The sequence below is a fragment of the Eulemur rufifrons genome, chromosome 25, assembly GCF_041146395.1.
Source record: "Eulemur rufifrons isolate Redbay chromosome 25, OSU_ERuf_1, whole genome shotgun sequence".
Taxonomy (NCBI): Eukaryota; Metazoa; Chordata; class Mammalia; order Primates; family Lemuridae; genus Eulemur; species Eulemur rufifrons.
The window spans coordinates 11,979,496-11,999,167 of NC_091007.1; the positions used below are offsets into that span (position 1 = coordinate 11,979,496).

Sequence of the window (19,672 nt, forward strand, 5' to 3'; positions counted from 1 at the left end):
TGAACTACTTATTTATAGCTCTTAATGTGTTAATCCTGATAACAGGTGTCTCATATCGCCATTTTAGTTTCCTGGCCAGCAACATAAAAATAACATTAATTTCTGTTATATGTCACCTAATGTGCAATAATGAATGAATATTTTAAGTATCAGGAAGAATCCTGCTTAGGGAGTGAACACAGTGAATCCAAACTTCCTTTTCAAGCTCGTGAAAGGGGATGGGTGGTTTCTCCAAGATGAAGACTCAAGATCTGAGTCTGTCTTTTTGCCCGAATTTGCTTAGATAGGAAAAACTCCCCCTTTAACTCTAAAATTATATCATTCTAACAGTTCTACTTAGCAAGAGTAGGATATTACATAAATGGTTTTTCTGTTAACATTAGCAATAAACACCACATTTAAAAAAAAAATTACTGTTTTTACAAATGCTCTCAGGCACGCTTTAAAGTTTATTTAACTTCTAATAATACGTGTGCAAATACATTGAGCGATCCCTTCCACAACGGCCCTGTTTCTTTAAGAGACACGGTTGTTAAGCTGGCGGATCATTGAACCATAGAGGGTCAATAAAAGAATAAAAAGTCACTGGTTAGTGATTCGCGAACAAGGAACTTGATCCCAGTTCAGTATCTGTGTGTCCATATGCTGCCCGGGGTCAGAGAGGGAGAACAGCGGTTTCCTCAGCCCCATGCGCTCCCTCAGCATGATTTCTGGAAGGCTCATCAAGCTCGTGGTTTTTGAGCTCCTGGAGTTTGCAGCTTTCTCCGTCCCCACGCTTGTGATCATGGAGCAGTTTGCCACCGCCCATCAGAACACCAGGATTACGTCTGACAGAACGCATTATTGGCTGATCGTGTCCTGTTCTATTGCCTATGTGGCGTTGGTGACCCTGGTGATCTGGGTTCCTGTAAAAGTTCTCTTACACAGGAAACTTCATCTTTACAAAAAAATTACAGGATGGTAAGTACCAGAACTCTTTAGCGAGGAATCCCGTGATGTTTTCAAGGATGCACTGCGTATAAGGGTGTGACATGGCGTGAGTGTATGTAATGTGAGATTAGTTGGAGGTGACAATCAGTGTTTCTGTAAATGCACTGATATGATGGTATTTTCGGTAATTTTTCTACAGATATTTTTACTGAGTGATAATTACAAACTACATGCGTTAATGAGACTGGAGTTAGCACCGGTCCATGCTACCCTAAGTAGTAAACACTGCACCTAATTCCTCTGAACCGCATAAAGTTATTAGAGTTAACTTACACGAATCATAACTGCAAGATTATAATATAGAATTTTACTTTTGTGTAAAACTGAAAGTAATATCTATTTTTAAATGTTTCCATTGCATTTTGCAGGTCTAAGGCACATCTTTGACCAATAACCAACTACGATTTTTTTAAGCAACTAGTTCCCTTACTTAGACTTTAAAAAATAATACTTTACTATATTGGTAAATTCTGTTATCCTTGTGGGGGGAAGTACTTCAATACTAATACAGAACTATTTGACATAAATCAAGATTTAATGTCAAGTTAACTAACAGTTTAGCTGGTGACTACAGATCCACATAGAGGTATTGAGAACAAATAATTTCTGATACTGATGTATTTTTTCCTTTTAGATCTTCAGATCTGATTCTTACTCATCTGATATTTTCTTTGTTTTCTTCGATAAGTTAAATTTTCTTTCATCCTGATCTTTTATTTTAAAGTTGAACGACACAGAACACATTCGACAAGGGAGGAGCTAGGAATTTTAACATAAGCAAGGGCAGAAATGGGAAAATAATAGATACAGGAAGAGAGCTAGAGATTCCTTCAGGAGGATGCTGGGGTGGAGAGCAGAAGTGTGTAGTTCATGAACTTCTCTTTCCGTACCGATGCTGGATGTGGCCCCGAGAACCTTGCCAGAAGACTCCCAGTTCCCCAGGGACAGAGCTTTTAAGGGAATTCCGGAAATAAACCATTTTGTTGTTGGCACTGCTTTTATCCATAGGGTTTAGGGGCTTTCCAAACCTTGCCCAGAGCCTTGTGGCCACCCACGGGGTAGCTTGGAGCTGGGCTGGGCCCTCCACTCCTCTCCTTTCCCTAGGAGTTGCTTTGACTGCTCAAGACTCCTTGAGGGGCAGGAACTTTGAGGGATTGGTGGAAGGTTCACAGAACATCAGGGAGTAAACCGATGGGAAGCTGGCCTGGTACAGCCCAGGAAAGAGCTCTTGGTGTTTTCTTTTTGCTTTGTTTTGTTTTTGTTCACATTAGTTCAAATCCTTAGGACTCTAGATTCTGAAAGTCAAGCACAAATCTTCCCATATCACTTATTGTTATTATTGTTATTAAGCTATAATTGCTCCTTTACAGATCATTTATTATGTGCCAAGGTAAGTACTGATATGAGGTGGTATAGATATATCTACTTCACCCCATAAAGTAGATATTTGCATGAGTTTATCATTACTGTTCCCAAGGGGAAACTTTCCCAGAGTCAGTCAACTAATGAGTGGAAGAGCCCGACTTTGGACCCAGGTCTAACTCTGTAATGGGTACTTCTAATCACTACCCTAAACTGCTTCTTTGAAGGCTGAGGTCCCGACCTCCTGGGGCAGTTGAAATTAGGGAAGAGAGTGGGCTTTTGTTTCTATTCCCCAGTGCATGCGGTAGACCACTGGCCTCATGTCGGCTCCGATTTCATTTTGTACATCTGGCCCAGGTGCCCCACCTCCCCCTTGCTACCGTATCTTGGGCTGTCCCAACGATTATAACTTTCAGTCATTTCTTTTGGGAAATACTCTTCCAGTCTTTCGTTTCTGTTTGTGTGTGCGGCATGCCCCACCCACAGATTGTCTTTATTTCAGTGAAACTGTGGAACTGTGTCCTCATGGCCTCCTTTTACATAGAAGGGAAGAAATAGCTATCATGTAATTATCTTTTACATAGAAGGGAAGAAATAGCTACTGAACACTATTCTAGGAGCTTTACACATTCTGTGCTATTAGATTTCAACTTTACGACCGTCCAGTGAGGTGTAGGTGTTGGCATTCTCATTTTAAGAAAAAGAAACTGAAACTTACAGGAGTGATTAACTTTGTCAAGACAGAAAGCTAGTTCCGTGGCGGAGCTGGGATTTGTGAGCCCAGGTCTGTCAGATTTCATGCTCTTTCCTCTATCTTAGACAACTTTTCCTTTATTCTTTCTGATTTTGAATGCCAAGTGTGTTTCAAGAAAAATTCAACTCCTTTAGTGTCATCAAGACACATTTCCCCCAAAGATGTGTATTTGCATATCATGTATGATTCCCAAAGATGTGCATTTGGATATTGTGGTATATGTGGTAATATATAGGGTGTTATATCTTAATCACTACATGAAGATGATGGAAAACTAGTTGATACTGTAGAAAGTGGGGATTGAAAGTATGGATTATGAATTATTTTTGAAGAATAATTAGATGATTGTTTATATGAAATTTCATAGATCCTGAACATTCACGGATTTCATGTTGTTGAGACTATGTGGGAGCATCCCTGGAGGTCCATGCTGGCACTGTGAGCCCTCTGAGGCTGATCTCCAGGAGAGAGCAAGTCACCAGCTAGCAAAGGGTGTGCCCCAGGAATGCATCTAAGGGAGACCAGACCTGGATTCAAATCCTAGCTTTGACATTGACTGTGAGACTTTGTGTGAGTTATTTAAATGCTTCAAGCTTTAGTTTTTTTCATGAGCAAAACAGGGACAACTTAGTTCCTACTTTGGAGTGTTGTTTTAAGAAACTGCATGCAATTATGCCTATGAAGTTCCTAACATGGTACCTGGTATGTAGCAAGCACTCAGTGAATACTAATGTCCTTACCTCAGACGGAATTTACTATTTTCATTTAAAATGTGATTTTGTTTAATCCTGAGAATGACACTGAAAAGCAGTAGAAGTGATGATAAAACTGAAGAAAATTAAAAGCTTTGAATGATATTCCTTGAATTTGGAGAATTTTGCAGAGTCTCCTTTATTTTTTGAGAATAATGAGGGCCAACCTAGTGATGTCATTTAGATCTTATAAAGTGGTTGCATTGACACCGTGTTTTTATGTTTCGTTTTCTCACTAGACCTGCACACCACGGTTGTAAAGTTGACCAAGTGAACATAATTTCCATTTTTCTAAGGGAAGAAACAATTTCAGAGAGTGTAAAACATGCACTAAGTCAATGGTGGACTCTGGACTTTAATCCAGTGTTCTTTCCTTCCCTCTTGTACTTTACACTTCCTCATTCTTTTAGAATTATTGTTCCCTTCTAGAGACACCTGTCATAATTTATAATAAATGAGAGAGTTATTTGATGATATGAAGTAAAGCTATTCATATACACACGAAACTCTGTATTCCAGTAAACAAGAAAGACCCTTTCTTGGAATAGGCGTAAATGGGTGAAACCATTGAGCTACACGGCTAGCCTGAACCCAGATCAGATCCCCATCGAGAAGGTACATCAGGGCAGGATAATCCTAAAGTATTTGTGGTGATTTCCTGACTGTCTTGAGACCCAGAGCTATATTTGAGGAATCCTCGAATCCTTCAGCGTACAACTACTTCAGACTACGGCATGTCATGAATCCTGGGCATTGCCAAGTTTGAAAGACCCTAACATTTTGGGTAACATTTTATCTTGCTTAAATCTTTGACATACTCAGTGAGATTTTGCTGTTGATCTGTTTAAAGTAGTGGCGGTGGTAGTAGCAATAAAAGTAGTTGTAGTTATAGTAAAAGAAGAGCAAATATTTATTGAACAATTGCTGTGTACCAAGCGTAATTCTAAACACATTGTCTTTATCGTTTTAGTTAATTTTCTAATCTTTATATATAAGACAATTATAGTTTCCACTTTACAAATGAGGAAATTGAGGCACAGGAGTTAAAAGATGACACAGCCAATGCCTAGTTGAGCCAAGATGGCCCCAAGGGCATCCGTCTTAAGACTCTGATCTCTTGAGCACTTTACTGTTCCACAGTAGCACATGCAAGTGGAACACACAGCACCAGTAACATATGTGCACAACTAGACAGACTGGCTAACCTGAAGGAAATAGAGCTCACTCTTTTCAGCACCTCCACGAGGTCATTGGTAAGATACTGAAAACCTAACACTAGTGCTTCACAGTGGCTTCTTCCCAGAACACTCCCATCTCTCAGTGCATCTGTCATCTTCTTATATATTTGGTATCAATAATTTGTCTGTACTTGACCACAGGCTTTCTCTTCCTTGCCCCAGCAAACCCAGTAAATCAGCACGAGTGAGTCTATCTACTTTTGCTCTTCTCTCCTGCCATATGCAATAAGTCATCACGTTCCATTCATTCTCCCATTTTCATCTTTCTTGCTCTTTGTTTTCCATGACTGTTTTCCTTATCCCAGTTAGGCCCTCATTTCCAGGGCCACCATGCACTGGGAGTTTCTGGCATCATCCCCCATATTTTCATACATTTAGGTCCAGCGTTGGACCATTTGTCCTGATTGATTTTGTCCAAGGAAAAATGAAGAGCATCTTGTTAACTAATGCTCGGGCTCTGGCGACCTTCACCCACTGGTGTTCTCACCTCTTGCTTCTTTTCTCCCCTAAGTTCTTTCCCAGTCTTCGTGGAAGGGGTATTACCCTTCTTAAAAAAAAGTTTTCTGCACATCAGTTGCAGCCCTTAAAAATCTACTCTTCCCCTTGCCTGTAGCATCAATGTTGACAGTATTCCACAGAATCCTAAAGCTAGAAGAAATCTTAGAGTTCATCTCCTACACTATTTCTCACCATACAGACAGACGGTCCACTTCTGATTTTGCAGGGAACTCACTACTCTCTATGGCTCTAATTATTAGAACAGTCTTCCTTATTTCCTTGTGTTGAAATAAAACCTCCCACCATGTAGCTCTCTTCCCATCCTCTTTGCAGACTTCACCTCCTCTGCCCTTTCCTTATAAACCTGTGTATTTGACCATAGCCAGGAGCTCTACCCCTTGCTCCCTAACTTCCCCTTTCTAATTCTTTTTAAGTATTCTCATGATATAAACTGCCACTTGTGTGATGATGACTCCCAAAATTGTGACTCCAGGGTTGACGTCCCTGAACTTACTGTCTCTGCATTCAAGCTTTCCAAACATTTTGAAGGCAGCTGCATCATCTGCCATCCCAATCACGCCCCATGTGTGTCAGCTAAGTTTTCTCTTCTCCAGTGTGCAGAGTTCCATCCGTCATTCCTGTCCCATGGTTTCTGGACTTTTTCTCTTTGGAAAGTCTCCTTGGGATGTTGGCTGTCCTTTCAGTGCCTGGATAGGATGTCGCTGATACCAGGATGTCCTGTGGATGCAGTCACTGACTTCAGCTAGAAATATAATGCAATTGGCTGCAAATGCAACTGTGTCACCTGTTTCATAATTGAGTGACATTGACTAAAACTCTTGGCTTTACTAGAAATCCTATCGGTTAATAGTGACCTGTTAGTCCACTCTATGGGTTTGTTTAAATAGGTATAAATTTACCTATCTGAATTCCTTTCCAGTTCCCATTTCCCATCACTCAGTCCCTCTTTTCGTAAACATTTATGGAGTAGCCTTTGACTGCCTGGCAGAGCTGTCCCCACACAGATGGCAGGTACACTGCTCACTATATCCTAGGACTTGGCCTGGCATTCAAGACCATTCACTCTGACCTCTGTCTACGTCTCCAAACGACCTTCCTACACAAGTTCTTCATCCTAGCTGGCGCTGTTCCCAGGCTACTGTAGGGGAATATCTCCTGTCTCAGGTATTGCCTCTTTCCTCAGGGAGTTCGTAGTCTACTATGGAGACTGTGCAGTTATTTATACACGAAAAAGCTAGAAAGTAAATTTTATGTGACCCACCACAAGTCCTTTATTAGCCCAGAGAAGAGAGTCATCAAAACTTCTGACAGCAGAGCAGGTGTCCTTTATGATTCATGCTTCCTACCCCACCCACCAGCCCACTACAGTGCCCGACACTCAGCAGGTTTTCAACACAGGGTTTATGGACTCAGGTTTATCAAGAGTATGCCGTGCTCTGCAGTAGTCAGAGAAAGTCTCATGAGGAAAGCTCGATTTGCGCCAAGCTTGGATGGATGGGATGCGAAGACACCCCCGAGCAGAGGGTTGAGGACAAATAATGAGTTGCTGTAGGAATGAGCATGAATTCTTTAAGGAGTGGGAGAAGACCAACTTGCTTAGGAGCAAGTAGAGAGAAGTGGGCTGGGCAGTACTGCAGAGTGGTTTGGTTAGGAGCGTGAGTTTCGGAGTCAGAAAGACCTGGATTAGAACTCATTCTTCATGTCCTAGCTGTGGGAACTTGGGCAAATTTATAGGGGTGATACCTCACTCGGAGGATTGTTGGTGGGGTTTGAGTGATGTATATAAAATGCTTCCCTACAGTTCTTGGCATGTGGTATGAGCTCACTAAGGGGCAGTGTAGAGTGGGAGTGTTACTGTATGTTGGAGCGGTTAAGGCCAGATTGGGGGAAGCCTTGAAAGGCAAGCTGTTGACTTTAATGGTTAGGTAAGAGAGAATCTTTGTAAGTGTCTGAGCTAAGAGTCATTTCCCAAGTTATTGTCTGATCCTTCCCACTGACCATGCTTCCTCTGTGAGAAATCTCAGGGCCAGAATGCTTGCTGCACAAACAGGAATTTTTAACCCCGTGTGGGTTAGCTCAATTCTTTCTTCATGGGCCTCACTCCTAGGGGAGTCCTTTTCATTGCCAGTTTATTACAGATGTGCATAGAGGTCTTTTGCTAGTACCCTAGCTCAGGCTGTCTTTCTTTTCTTTCTTTTCTTTCTCTCTTCCTTCTCTTTCTGTCTTTCTTTCATCTCGCTCTGTCACCCAGGTTGGAGTGAGGTGGTGTGATCTTAGCTCACTGCACCCTCAAACTCCTGGGCTCATGCCACCCTCCTGCCTCAGCCTCCCAAGTAGCTGAGACTACAGGTGCATGCCACCAAGCCTGGCTACTAACTCAGTCTTTCTTCTGGACATTACACCACGCCCACAAGTCCTTCTCTGCAGCCACTCTATACTGTGGTTGCAAACTTGCATTAGTTGACCTTCAAAGAAGTGTCTGTGATATTCTACCATAAATTCTGTTCCTTGTATTAACTTCCTAGGATTGCTGTAACTACGTGCCACAAACTTGGTGGCTTAAACACACCAATTTGTTTCAGATTCTCAAATGTCTGAACATTCTGGAGGCTAGCAGCCTGAGACCAAAGTGATGGAGGTGGGGGGCTTCCCTCCGAGAGATGTAAGGGAGGTTTTGTTCCATGCCCCTCTCTGGGATTCCGGTGGTTTGCTGGCAATCTTTGGTGTTTCTTGGCTTGTAAATGTGTCACCCTGATCTCTGCCTTCATCTTCGTGTGGTGTTCTCCCTGTGTGTCCTCACATACTCTTCCCTTTGTGTGTGTCTGTTTCCAAATTTCCCCTTTTTAAAAGGACACCAGTCATATTGGATTAGGGTCTACCCTAACACCCCACTTTAACTTGATTACCTTTAATAAAGACCCTATTTACAAATAAAGTTATGGTCTAAGGTCCTGAGGGTTGGGACTTAAACATGTCCCAGTTGAATCCTTACCATTCCACCCTGTGACACCCCAAAATTCATGGTCTTCCCACGTGCAAAATAGATTCACTCATCCCAACGTCTCCAAAAGTCATAATCGTTCCAGCATCAACTCTTAAATCCAACATCACCTAAACATCATCAATTCAAAGTCCCAAAACACACCACCTATATCACCCAAATCAGTTATGTGTGAGAACTGGGCTATGATTCATCTTGGGGCAAAATTCCTCTCTCCCTGTGAATGTGTGAAACCAGACAGAAAGTTACTTGCTTCCAAAATGCAGTGGAATGGACATCACCAGGGAGAAATTGGAAGGGGAAAAAGGAGTCATGAGTCCCAAGCAAGTGCAAAACCTGGGAGGGAAAATTCTAGTAGATTTTAAGGTTTGAGAATAACCCTCGGTGGCTTGATGCTCCATCCCCTGGGCCCACTTTCCAAGGCCACCAGAGTAGTGGCCCCAACCCCTCAGCCCTGGATGGTGGCTCTGCCCTCTGAATTCGAGGAGGGCACCTCTGGGCCTGTGCTTGCGGTGCCAGCCTCTCCGGCCTCTGAATCACTGTCGGTGTCATTCTTCCCTTCCCTTGAAGGATGACACGTTTGCAGCCAAACAGCTCTATCAGCCGGTTTCCTCCCTGGAGTCCCAGAAGTCCAACAGCTTTTCTTCCTTTTATGCCATTTCTGCCACCTTCAGTGCAAGCCAGCAGCGTTTCTGCTGACGCGGTTGATTGGATTCTCAAGCCACAACCTTGGTGATCTCTTCCACACACGCTTTCTCATTTTTTGTAATATGGATAGGTGAGAATTTTCCAAATCTTCAAGTTCTAGTTCCTCTCTGCTTAAAATTCCTTCTTCGATGTACCTCTCTTTGTTCACATCGTACCATAAGTAGCAAACAGAAAAGAGACTGTGCCTTCAACACTTTGCTCAGAAATATCCTCCACTAAATATCTGAATTTATCACTTACAAGTTCTACTTTCGACCCAACAGAGCACAATTCAGCCACATTTTCTGCCATTTTACAAAAAGGATCACTTGCCTCCAGTTTCCAATGGCATGTTCCTCATTTCCATCCTAAGCCCCACCAGAAGCAGCTTTAGCATTCGTATTTCTGGCAACATTCTGTTCATGGCACTATATCTGTTCTCTAAGACGACAGGAGCTTTCTCTATAGCTCTCCTCTTTTCTTTCTGAGCCCTGACTCGAATCTCTTTTAATATCTAGATTTCTACAGACAGTTTCCTCCAGGCAATCCAGGCTCTTTCGGTCATGCATCTCAACTCTTCCAGCCTCTACCCAGCCGTTACTCAATTCCGAAGCCACGTCTACGTTTTTAGGTATTTTTACAGCAATATTGCACTTCCCAGTAGCAAAATCTGTATGAGTTTCCTAGAAACACCGTAACCAAGTACCACCAACTGGATGGCTTAAACAACATGAGTTTATTGTTTTACATTTCTGGAGGCTAAGAGTCAAGTTGTTGCCAGGGTTGGTTCTTTCTAAGGGAGATGAGGGGAATCTGTTCCATGGCTTTCTTTTAGCCTCGGGTGGTTTTCTGGGTAAGCTGGGATGTTCTTTGACTTGGGGAGGCATCACCCTGATTTCTGCCTTCCTTGCCACGTGGCATTTTCCCTGCGTTTCTTCACGTAGTCTTCCCTCTGTGCGAGTCTGCCGCCAAATTTCCCCATTTTTTTTTTATGAGAACCCCAGTCATACTGGATTATGGCCCACTCTAATCTTATTTTATCATGATTATCTCTGTGAAGATCCTGCTTCCAAAGTAAGATCACATTCTGATATTCTGGGGATTGGGGATTTCAATATATCCTTTTGAAAGGATACTATTTATCCTTAACGCTCAATAAATGATAAGCATATCCTCACAATAAGTCAAGATTTTCAAGCACAGGTTAACATTCTTTCTGGTTAAATAAAACATAGACTTGGGTTTTATTTGTTATGTATTCCATTCATTTAGTATTTATTGAGTTCCTACTATGTGCCAGGCATTCTCTTGCATCATGGAGTTCCTGAACTTGAATGAGAAATGATTTACATTTTTATTTTCATTACCTTCTAATGGAAAGCTAGCATTTCTCTCTAATATGGATGTTGGTAACAAACCACAGTGGTGTTAATGGGACTTGTAATTGTATTACACAGAGCTTTTTGTGTTGGATATCACAGATTTTTTCATGTCACACAACAGTTGTAACAGAGACATCAGTATACGGTTCATGATTTTCACTACCTTGAAATTATGAATGATTACAATTTTTACTAACCTTAAGTACTGTTAATAAAAAGAAAGTAAAAAAAGACAATATGTTCATAGATAGACACATGTATTACTATATAAAAATTTAAAAGGAAATTAAATAACTGTATATAATTCTTTTTTTTTTTTTTGAGACAGGGTCTCGCTCTATTGCCTAGGCTAGAATGCAGTGGCATTATCATAGCTCACTGCAACCTCAAACTTTGGAGCTCAAGAGATCCTCCTGCCTCAGCCCCCCGAGTAGCTGGGACTACAGGTGCACACCACCCTGCCCAACTAATTTTTCTTTCTTTCTTTTTCTTTTTTTTTTTTTTTTTAATAGAGACTGGGTCTTGCTGTATTACTCAGGCTGGTCTTGAACTACTGCCCTCAAGTGATCCTCCTGCCTTGGCCTCCCAAAGTGCTAGGATTACAGGTGTGAGCCACCATGCTCAGCCTAATTCTTTAAAGAGACTGCATATTGTATATAATTCTTTAAAAAGAATTATTATTGGATAATTTCATTATAATTGGTTTGTTTTGTATTTATTTTACTCATTTAAAAATTTTATCCTGAGAAGGGTCCATGGGATTTGTTAAATTTCCAGAAGATTCATTACACACAAAAAAATTCAGAAACATTAATCTGGATGCTGGAGATAAAGTAATGAACAACTCAGATAAGGTCCCTGCTTCCAAGAAACTTACCTAGGGGGAGGAGGAAAGAGGGAGGTGAAACACAATAAACAAAGAAATGATCAGCAGAATTTCAGGCAGTCATAAGGGCTACAAACATAAGTTATATATATATATATATGAAACATACATATGGAATGTGATTAAAAAACGAACAAGGTGGAAGAAGTAGATGAGTACAAGGAACTAGACATGGAACAGCCATGGCAAAGGGAACAGCCTCTTGGGTGGGGTACGCTCAGTGTGATCACAAAATAGCCAGAGGCCATTATGGCTGGAGTGAAGTGAGAGAAGGTGGTTCATTTTAAATGAGTAGAGTAGGAGAAGTAAGAGAAGCCACATCATGTAGAGCATGTTGGCTGGGGTAACAAGTTCCAATTTTATTCTAATTATGTTGTGTGTCTGTCCATTGGAGATTTGTTTTTTTTAAGTGTAGTGAAATACACTGTAAAATTTACCATCTTAAGCCATTTTTAAATGTGCAATTCAGTGGCATTAAGCACATTCACATTGTTGTTGTGTAACTCATCACCACCGTTCATCCACGAAACTCTTTTCACTTTGCGGAACTAAAGCTCAGTACCCATTTAACAATAACTCCCCATTGCCCGCTTTCCCCAGCATTGGAGATTTTTGAGCCAGGAGGGTAGTGATAAGATGTGTTTTACATTTTAAAAATATGACTCCATTTTTTGAAAAAATGAAGAAAATGTTGCTAAGCAAGAATAGAAGCATTAACAGGAAACCAGTTGGGAAGTAAAATTGCAGATGAGAGATGACCATAGGTGCGCTCTCAGGGGATGTCAGGGGATGCATTTGAAATGGATTTCGGCAGCAAATCAGACGGGATTGGATGATGGATGGGGACAGGTACAGAGGAGGACTTGCTAAGTCTGAGTTGCCTCTTTGACATGCGAGTGGAGATGAGTAATAGTTGGGTGTATGAGTCCAGAGCTCAGGGAAAAGTCCAGCATATATTTGGGAGTCATGGGCAAATAGATGGTATTTAAAGCCATAGGACTGGATGAGATCATCTAAGAAGATAACATAAATTAAAAAGGGACACAGGAATAATCCCTGGGGCACTGCCATCGTTTAGAGGTGAAATTGAGAAGAAGAGGACTTTATGAATGGTTTTGACCATCTTACTTGGGGAGCCTAGTGCTGTAGGGACTTGGATCTGTGCTCAAAGAGCCAAAGCTACCAATTGAAAATCCCATTGTAACTGGTTTTAGGCAGGTCAGACTGGGTCTGGCTATGAGAGTGGGACAATCTCACCTCCTAACTCACATTTACACCTAGGACATCTGCAATGGGATGGAAGAGACAAGACAGGATCGAGGAGAAATTGTTAATAATTTTAAAGCAGTCAACACTGCTTGTATTTAGAAATATAATATCATGTAGATGTAATTAACGTGATACATATTCACTAAAGAAAGAAGTAAATATTTCATTATAGAAAACCTGGAGTGTCTTTTTTCCTTCCCTAAATTAATGATGATAAACATGCATTTTAATTTTCTCTGTTATAACGTGTAGTATTATATACATATTAATAACTAGATTGATTGATCATGTGAGGCTTATGAAGTGGCCCCAAAACAAGTTTGAAAAATTATGCCATTTTTATGTATGATTTTTTTGGGGGGGGGTTACTTTAAGTGATCTTTAAGCATCTAATAGTTTATCATCTCTAAATGTATTTTTTTGAAAAATCAGTTTTATGACACAGGTTATAACTTCAGAAAGTTCTGCTGTTCATCCTTTTAGTTGGTCGCCAAAGCCCGACCTGGGTGCATTCTAATGAAGGAACTACCGAAAGATCGACTGTCATTTGACTTGCGCCTTGATGCTTGTAGTCATTTATGGCTTGCACATTATTTGGATTATTCGGAAATCTCTCACCCTTTGTTCTAGAAAAGCACTCTGTTGTTTGCGCCGTGTTCCTCTTTGCCAATACGCAAACATTTGGGAAATGGAAATAGGGAAGCAGAGGCTTCTTAGAAAAACTATAGATGAATGGAACAGGAACTGCAAATTTAGCAAAATGTAAGAGGAACTGTTGACCTTGTACATTATAGCCTTGGCTTATTTTTTTTTCTCCTTTGCTAGGAGACCTGTTCTGATGATGTGCGTAATACTCACCACGTTGCCCAGTTTCGCGTTTTCCATAGCGGTGACCGAGGTATGGCATTTGATTTCCTCTGCTACAAGATTTTGAGAGTTTACAATTTCCTGTTACTGACATTTGGTAGAGCAGTGGGCCCAAGGAATGCCTTAAAGTTTACTTAATCCACTCTTCTTCCAGATTGCAGTCTGTATGTTGGAAGTACGAAGATCATTGTCCTCTCTGTGATGATGGAGGAAAGTCTAGCAGTCAATTTTTTTTTTTAAATTTACTTTCATGTTTGTGTATGTGAGACAGAAATGCAATTTTAAAATAATATTAAAATAAGGAATTTGAAAGTCAATCTGCATCTTTTTCTCCCACCAACCTGATGGTTTTCATGATCATCCTTAGTTCTAAATGAATACGATGTCATCCAAGGGAACAACCACTTACATTCTAAGACCTTTGATAAGGTATCTATTGACAAATAATTTGCACAATGTTATTTATTGGAAAAGAACTTTGAGTTCACGTTTAGACTAAATATAGCTTCAGAAGGACTTGGATGGGCATCTTCAGGGCAGGAATAGTATAGGCGGAACTTCCAGGCTGTGAGAACTTCATTATCCAGAAGGTCAAAGAAGAATGCCCTACTAATCTTATTAATTTGCAAGGTGCTATGAAAGATACAGTTTTCAAATTCCCCAAAGTACACAACATAAATTACTTTGTGATGTTTCATTCATATGGTGAGTAAATATTCATTAAGTGCATATGACAGGCCAGGCACTATTAGATATTCGAGATAGAGCACTCGAGAAATATGGCAGTCTCTGGCATCAGTAATTATTTACCAACAGTAGAGAGAAAAATAAACAGGCGATTAGAACAAGTATCATAATGTTGTGAGAGAGGTGAGTACCAAGTAATGTATGATTTTAGAAATTACATGGTTCTTAGGCTACAACCTAGATACTATATTAGGACAATATATGAATGCATAGAATAACTTTGGAAGACCACGCAGATGCGCTTCACATCAAACAAATTGCAACAGATGAATATTTTCACCTAGATTTGTCATTTCCCCCTCCTTCTTCCACAAAGACCTCATAAATCTCTTGGGAGGTCCCCAAGAGCTGTAAAAATTCAATTTCCAACCTTTAAAGGAACACCACGGTTGTGCAAGGATAGTATATCCGGGGTTTAACAGCCCTTTCTGTTTCTTTTTAATGATATCTCATGCCCTGTTGCATGTTTTTCTTTTCTTTTTCTTTTTTTTTTTTTTTTTTTGAGACAGAGTCTTGCTCTGTTGCCCCAGCTAGAGTGCAGTGGCATCGTCACAGCTCACAGCAACCTCAAACTCCTGGGCTCAAACGATCCTCCTGCCTCAGCCTCCCAAGTTGCTGGGACTACAGGCACCCACCACCACACCCATTTTTAGCAGAGACAGGGTCTTGCTCTTGCTCAGGCTGGTCTTGAACTCCTGACCTTGTCAAGCGATCCTCTTGCCTTGCCTCCCAGAGTGCTAGGATTACAGGCGTGAGCCACCGGGCCCGCCCTTCTTCCTTTGTTTTCTTATTTAATTTTCAAGGAAGTGTAACACAAACAGAAAAACACACAAAACATAAATGTACAGTATCAATGGAATATCACAAAGCAAACCCCTGTATAAAGATTACTCAGGTCAGGAAGGAAAACTTGGCCAGCTCCACGCCCACGCTCCTTGCAATGACTGTCTTCCTCTCCTCTCCAGAGGTCATTTCTACCTTGACTTCTAATACCACAGATTAGTTGGCCTGTTTTTGAACTTTTTGCAAGGAGAAATCAAACAATAGATTATATATATATATTATTTAGCTTATATGTAATATATATAACTTATGTCTGGCTTTTATATTCAAAACTCTGGCTGTGAGAATCCTTCATGTTTCTGTGTATAACCGTAACCATTCATTTTCATTGCTGTAGATTATTTCATTTTACAAAGATATCACAATTTTTAAAAAAAAAATTTATCAGTTCTACTATTGGTGGTCATTTCAGTTGTTTCCAGTTTAGGCTATTCCAAATAATACTGCAGTGAACATTCTGGAATATGTCTCTTGGTGTGTAGGGGCAAGCATTTCAGTGGAGTCAAGAGACACCTTCAATGGTATCTTTTGGTGAAAAGAAGTTCTTAATTTAAAAATATCCCAATTTATCAATTTCTTTCCTTTATAGATAGTGTTTGTAGTCATTTGTTTGAGAAGATGTTGTCCTCTTGTGAACCTCAACCTCAAAGTCCTAAACATGGTCCCCTAATTATACTCTGGAGGCTACATTGTTCTTCATTCTCTTTTAGATTCACAATCCATTTGGAACTGGTTTTTGTATGTGTTGTGCAGTAAGGGGTCAAGATTTTTTTTTCAAATAATCTCAAATGCATTGAGCAGCCATTATTTAAATCTGTCCTTCCCTGCAGTTCTACCTTTGTTATAAATCAGGTGTGCACATATGTGATCTAATTTTGGGCTTTCTGCTCTGTCTCATTGCCTAGTTTTCTATTCCTGTGCTGACACCACATCGCCTTAATTCTTGTAGCTTTATAATAATTCTTTATATCCAGAAGAGTAAAACCTTCCTCTTTGTTCTTTTTCTTCCAGAGTTTCTTGCTCTTGGTGTTTCCATATAAAGTTTAGAATCAGCCTGCTATTTTCCACAAAAGCTTGAAACATTAATTCAGGTTGTATTCAACTGTATCATTTTTAAAAAAAAACTCACTTCCTAACTCTTCATCATTGGTATTTATAAATAATTTATCCATGCTGGGGAGACTTTCTCCATATATAGTCTATGAATAATAGTATTTTGTTTTTCTTTCTTTCCGATGCTTCTACTATTGATTTCCTTCTCTTGCCTTTTATACTGGCTCTGACCTCTAGTGCCATTTTGAATAGTAATGCTCATGGTGCTATCTTTGGCTTATTCCTGATCTCACAGGGAACACGTTCACCATTTCACCATTAATATGATGCTTGCCATAGGTTTCTGGTAGATACCTTAAGCAGATGAAGAAGTGCCCTAAAGCCTTCCTGGGTATCCTGGGCTCTTCTTTCTTTGAAGAACCTAAATGTCAATATTTTTCCCTCAGCTATTTGAGGCTGGACTCTCAGAACCTTTGCTTAGCAGTAGGGTTGGAAGGAGTTACCCATTCTACTAATACAGGGAGCCTACTATTCTATTTCTGAATGCATTTCCCAAGCTGTATCTTTAACTGAAAACTCTTCCATGGATATGAACCCTCATTACATCTCTAGAAATGGCTCAAAACCTTGTGGAGTTTTAAACCCGAGAAGCTGAAAAACAAGCCTCTAGTTTTTTTTTTAAGTAAATGTATTTACAATTAATTTAGTGTTGCTTTTGTATTATTGGAAGAATTTTCAACAATGAAAGTACAATAATTTAATGCTTCTATATATTTTTCTAAAAACAGATTCAGAAGAACATCAATGGGTCCTCTATCTTACCTGATACGTTACCTGACCTGTCTGTGTCTTTGGTCCTGTTATCCTTGATCATAGTTGATATCATTGAAAAACTCAGGATATATCCTCTTAGAGGGAGTCGAGAGAGTAAGTATTCTTTTAAATATGAATATTTTAAAAAGCTTGATATATCTTTCACCTTCCTGCCACTCTGTTATCTGGTGACATGTTTAATGATACCTTCTCTTAGTGCTGATATTACTGATGTTAATAGACGATCGCAAAGGAAAATATCTAAACATGATGATTTTTAAATCTACCTTAAGAGCTAGATAGTTATTTCTTATTTATATTTTGGTAGTACTGGTAAATTACTAAAGTCGCCAAATATTTAATACCAAAAACCTTCATTTTCATTCCAGCAAGAAAATTATCTAAGGAAATTATTATAGATTTATGTTTATCTAGGAACTTTCTTAAAACCTTAAATTTAGATGGATTAACCAAGAGTTTAGTTTGGTTACCTTTGCTACAGGAATCAATCTGACTACAGCAGTTGTGTCCTAGAGAATTATTTGTTTTTTACTGTGGATGATAAAAAAAGCCAAAGATCTCATTAATAAAACCACAGTATGCCACATTCCCCCAAAGCAATCAGTTAAAACTAAATATAGTTTGGCCTTTAAAAAGGTATCTTGTTAGCTGAATTTTTTGTTTGTTCAGTCACAGATTCCTTCAACTTTCATTCAATTTCATATGATAGTATCTGTGTTTAATTTGCAACATTTATATGCTAGTTATGGGATGGCTAAGAGTTCGTCATGTTGTGCCTTTGAAATGGTAGGTCTTGTAAGATTGCTCCCTGATGGGGGGAGTGGTGTAGATTGAGTCTCAGGAGAATACTTCAGAGTGACAAGGGTCACCTCTACAGCAGGACCGTCATTTATGGGCCATGTCTCACCACCTATCCAGTCACTCTTGCTATTCAAATTGGAAGCAAAACTGAGTTGGAGGCCACAAGGAAGTCTGAGACTCTGAGCACTTTGCATTTTGCACTTTGTGCTTGGGTGGGAGAGGATGGACTGTCACGTTTAACATAACACAGGTGACAGGTGGATAAGATAGCAGTTGGAGCCATTTGTTGAGGAAAAAGCACTCCCAAGTAGCATCTGCCCTCCAGAGCCAAGTGTATTTATCTTAAACTGAGGAGATTTGGGAATCTTCAAACCCTTTGCTACATTTCTAGATCCCTGAAGGACACAAGTCTATTTTTAAAATAGATTTTTTTTTTGGAAACGGGGTCTTGCTGTATTGCCCAGGCTGGTCTTGACCTCCTGAGCTCAAGCCATCCTCCTGCCTCAGCCTCCCGAGTAGCTGAGATTACTGGTGCGTGCCACTGCACCCAGCTTTAAATTTGATTGTTTTTGATGACTCTGTTTTCCATATTAATGTAAACTTTCTGTCCAAGTTAAAAGTTCCTTTTAAAAAAGAAATGCACATGTATATTTTGGGGACTAAGTTAGTGGCATTTTATTTTTGTTGGTGATGAGTTGGATTTTTAAAGGGGAATTTTCCCTGTATCCCGAAGTGATAATTACACTAAAAATTGAAATCAGAGGACACCCAAAAAAGAAGTAGACCTTGGGGAGAAGACTCTAGAACACCTTGTACAAACTGCTGCTTCTTACTTGAAGAGCCACCTTCTTGAGCTCTTCTCTGCCCAAATTTAGGAAGGTTAATGTCTGGTTTGATAGTTTTACCATTTAATAAAATCAAACTTAAAAAAACCCAGCATTCATTCAAAATGCCTTTGTAAATGTGAATAATACATGCGTTTAATTTTTATGCAAACTTTGAACTCCAATAGCCTCCTACCCTCATTTAAACATGTATACTAATAGAATAAATTATGTGAATTTTGAATCCATGGGGTATTCTCATGTATTCCCTGGAATATAAGTTAATACCTAAATATATTAACATATAAATCTTAATACATAAATCTGAACCTAGGCAAGCATGCTATAAATATGTCTTCATTGCATGTGGTCCTTCAGAATCAAAGAAATGGGTTAGGGGTGGATAATGAACAAGGTCTGAAATAATTTGACTCCCTTAAGGGAATGTGGGAAAGTGAGTATGTTCTGTGCTCTATCCAGTCTGAAATGCATATGTATCTGTTAGCTTGTGGCAATTTTGACTTTATTAGATGAAGCCAAGGTCATCTGTAATTCCTGGACTTAGGTACACTCTTCCGTACCACCCTAACCATCTGAATTCCAAGCTACAAAACTTTGATCTTGGTGTAGCTTTGTCTTTTCCAAATGTGTAAAGAGAACTTATTCTACCTATGAAATTTGCTTATGACTAAAGCAGTCTTCACTGGAACAATGAATCCTTTCTACTAACTTCCTGTTACCCATGAAAATACCTCAGCATCACGTGATGACCAGGCAACAGCTTCTAAGTGCGTTGTTTCTTGTAGGCTGAGCCTCACACAGGAATATTTTTCTGATGCATACATCTCCAAGGCATGGCAATC

At 39.8% G+C, this 19,672-nt stretch overlaps 1 protein-coding gene across 1 annotated transcript in view; it reads left to right on the forward strand.

Moving 5' to 3' along the window:
* The first annotated feature begins 703 nt into the window (after nt 1-703).
* Nucleotides 704-19,672, forward strand: part of TMEM236 (transmembrane protein 236) — a 32,650-nt gene continuing 13,681 nt past the window's right edge. Inside the window, exons 1-3 of the mRNA XM_069458999.1 lie at nt 704-960; nt 13,666-13,738; nt 17,139-17,277. Of these exons, the coding sequence (XP_069315100.1) occupies nt 704-960; nt 13,666-13,738; nt 17,139-17,277 (469 nt within the window). The remainder of the gene's footprint in view (nt 961-13,665; nt 13,739-17,138; nt 17,278-19,672) is intronic.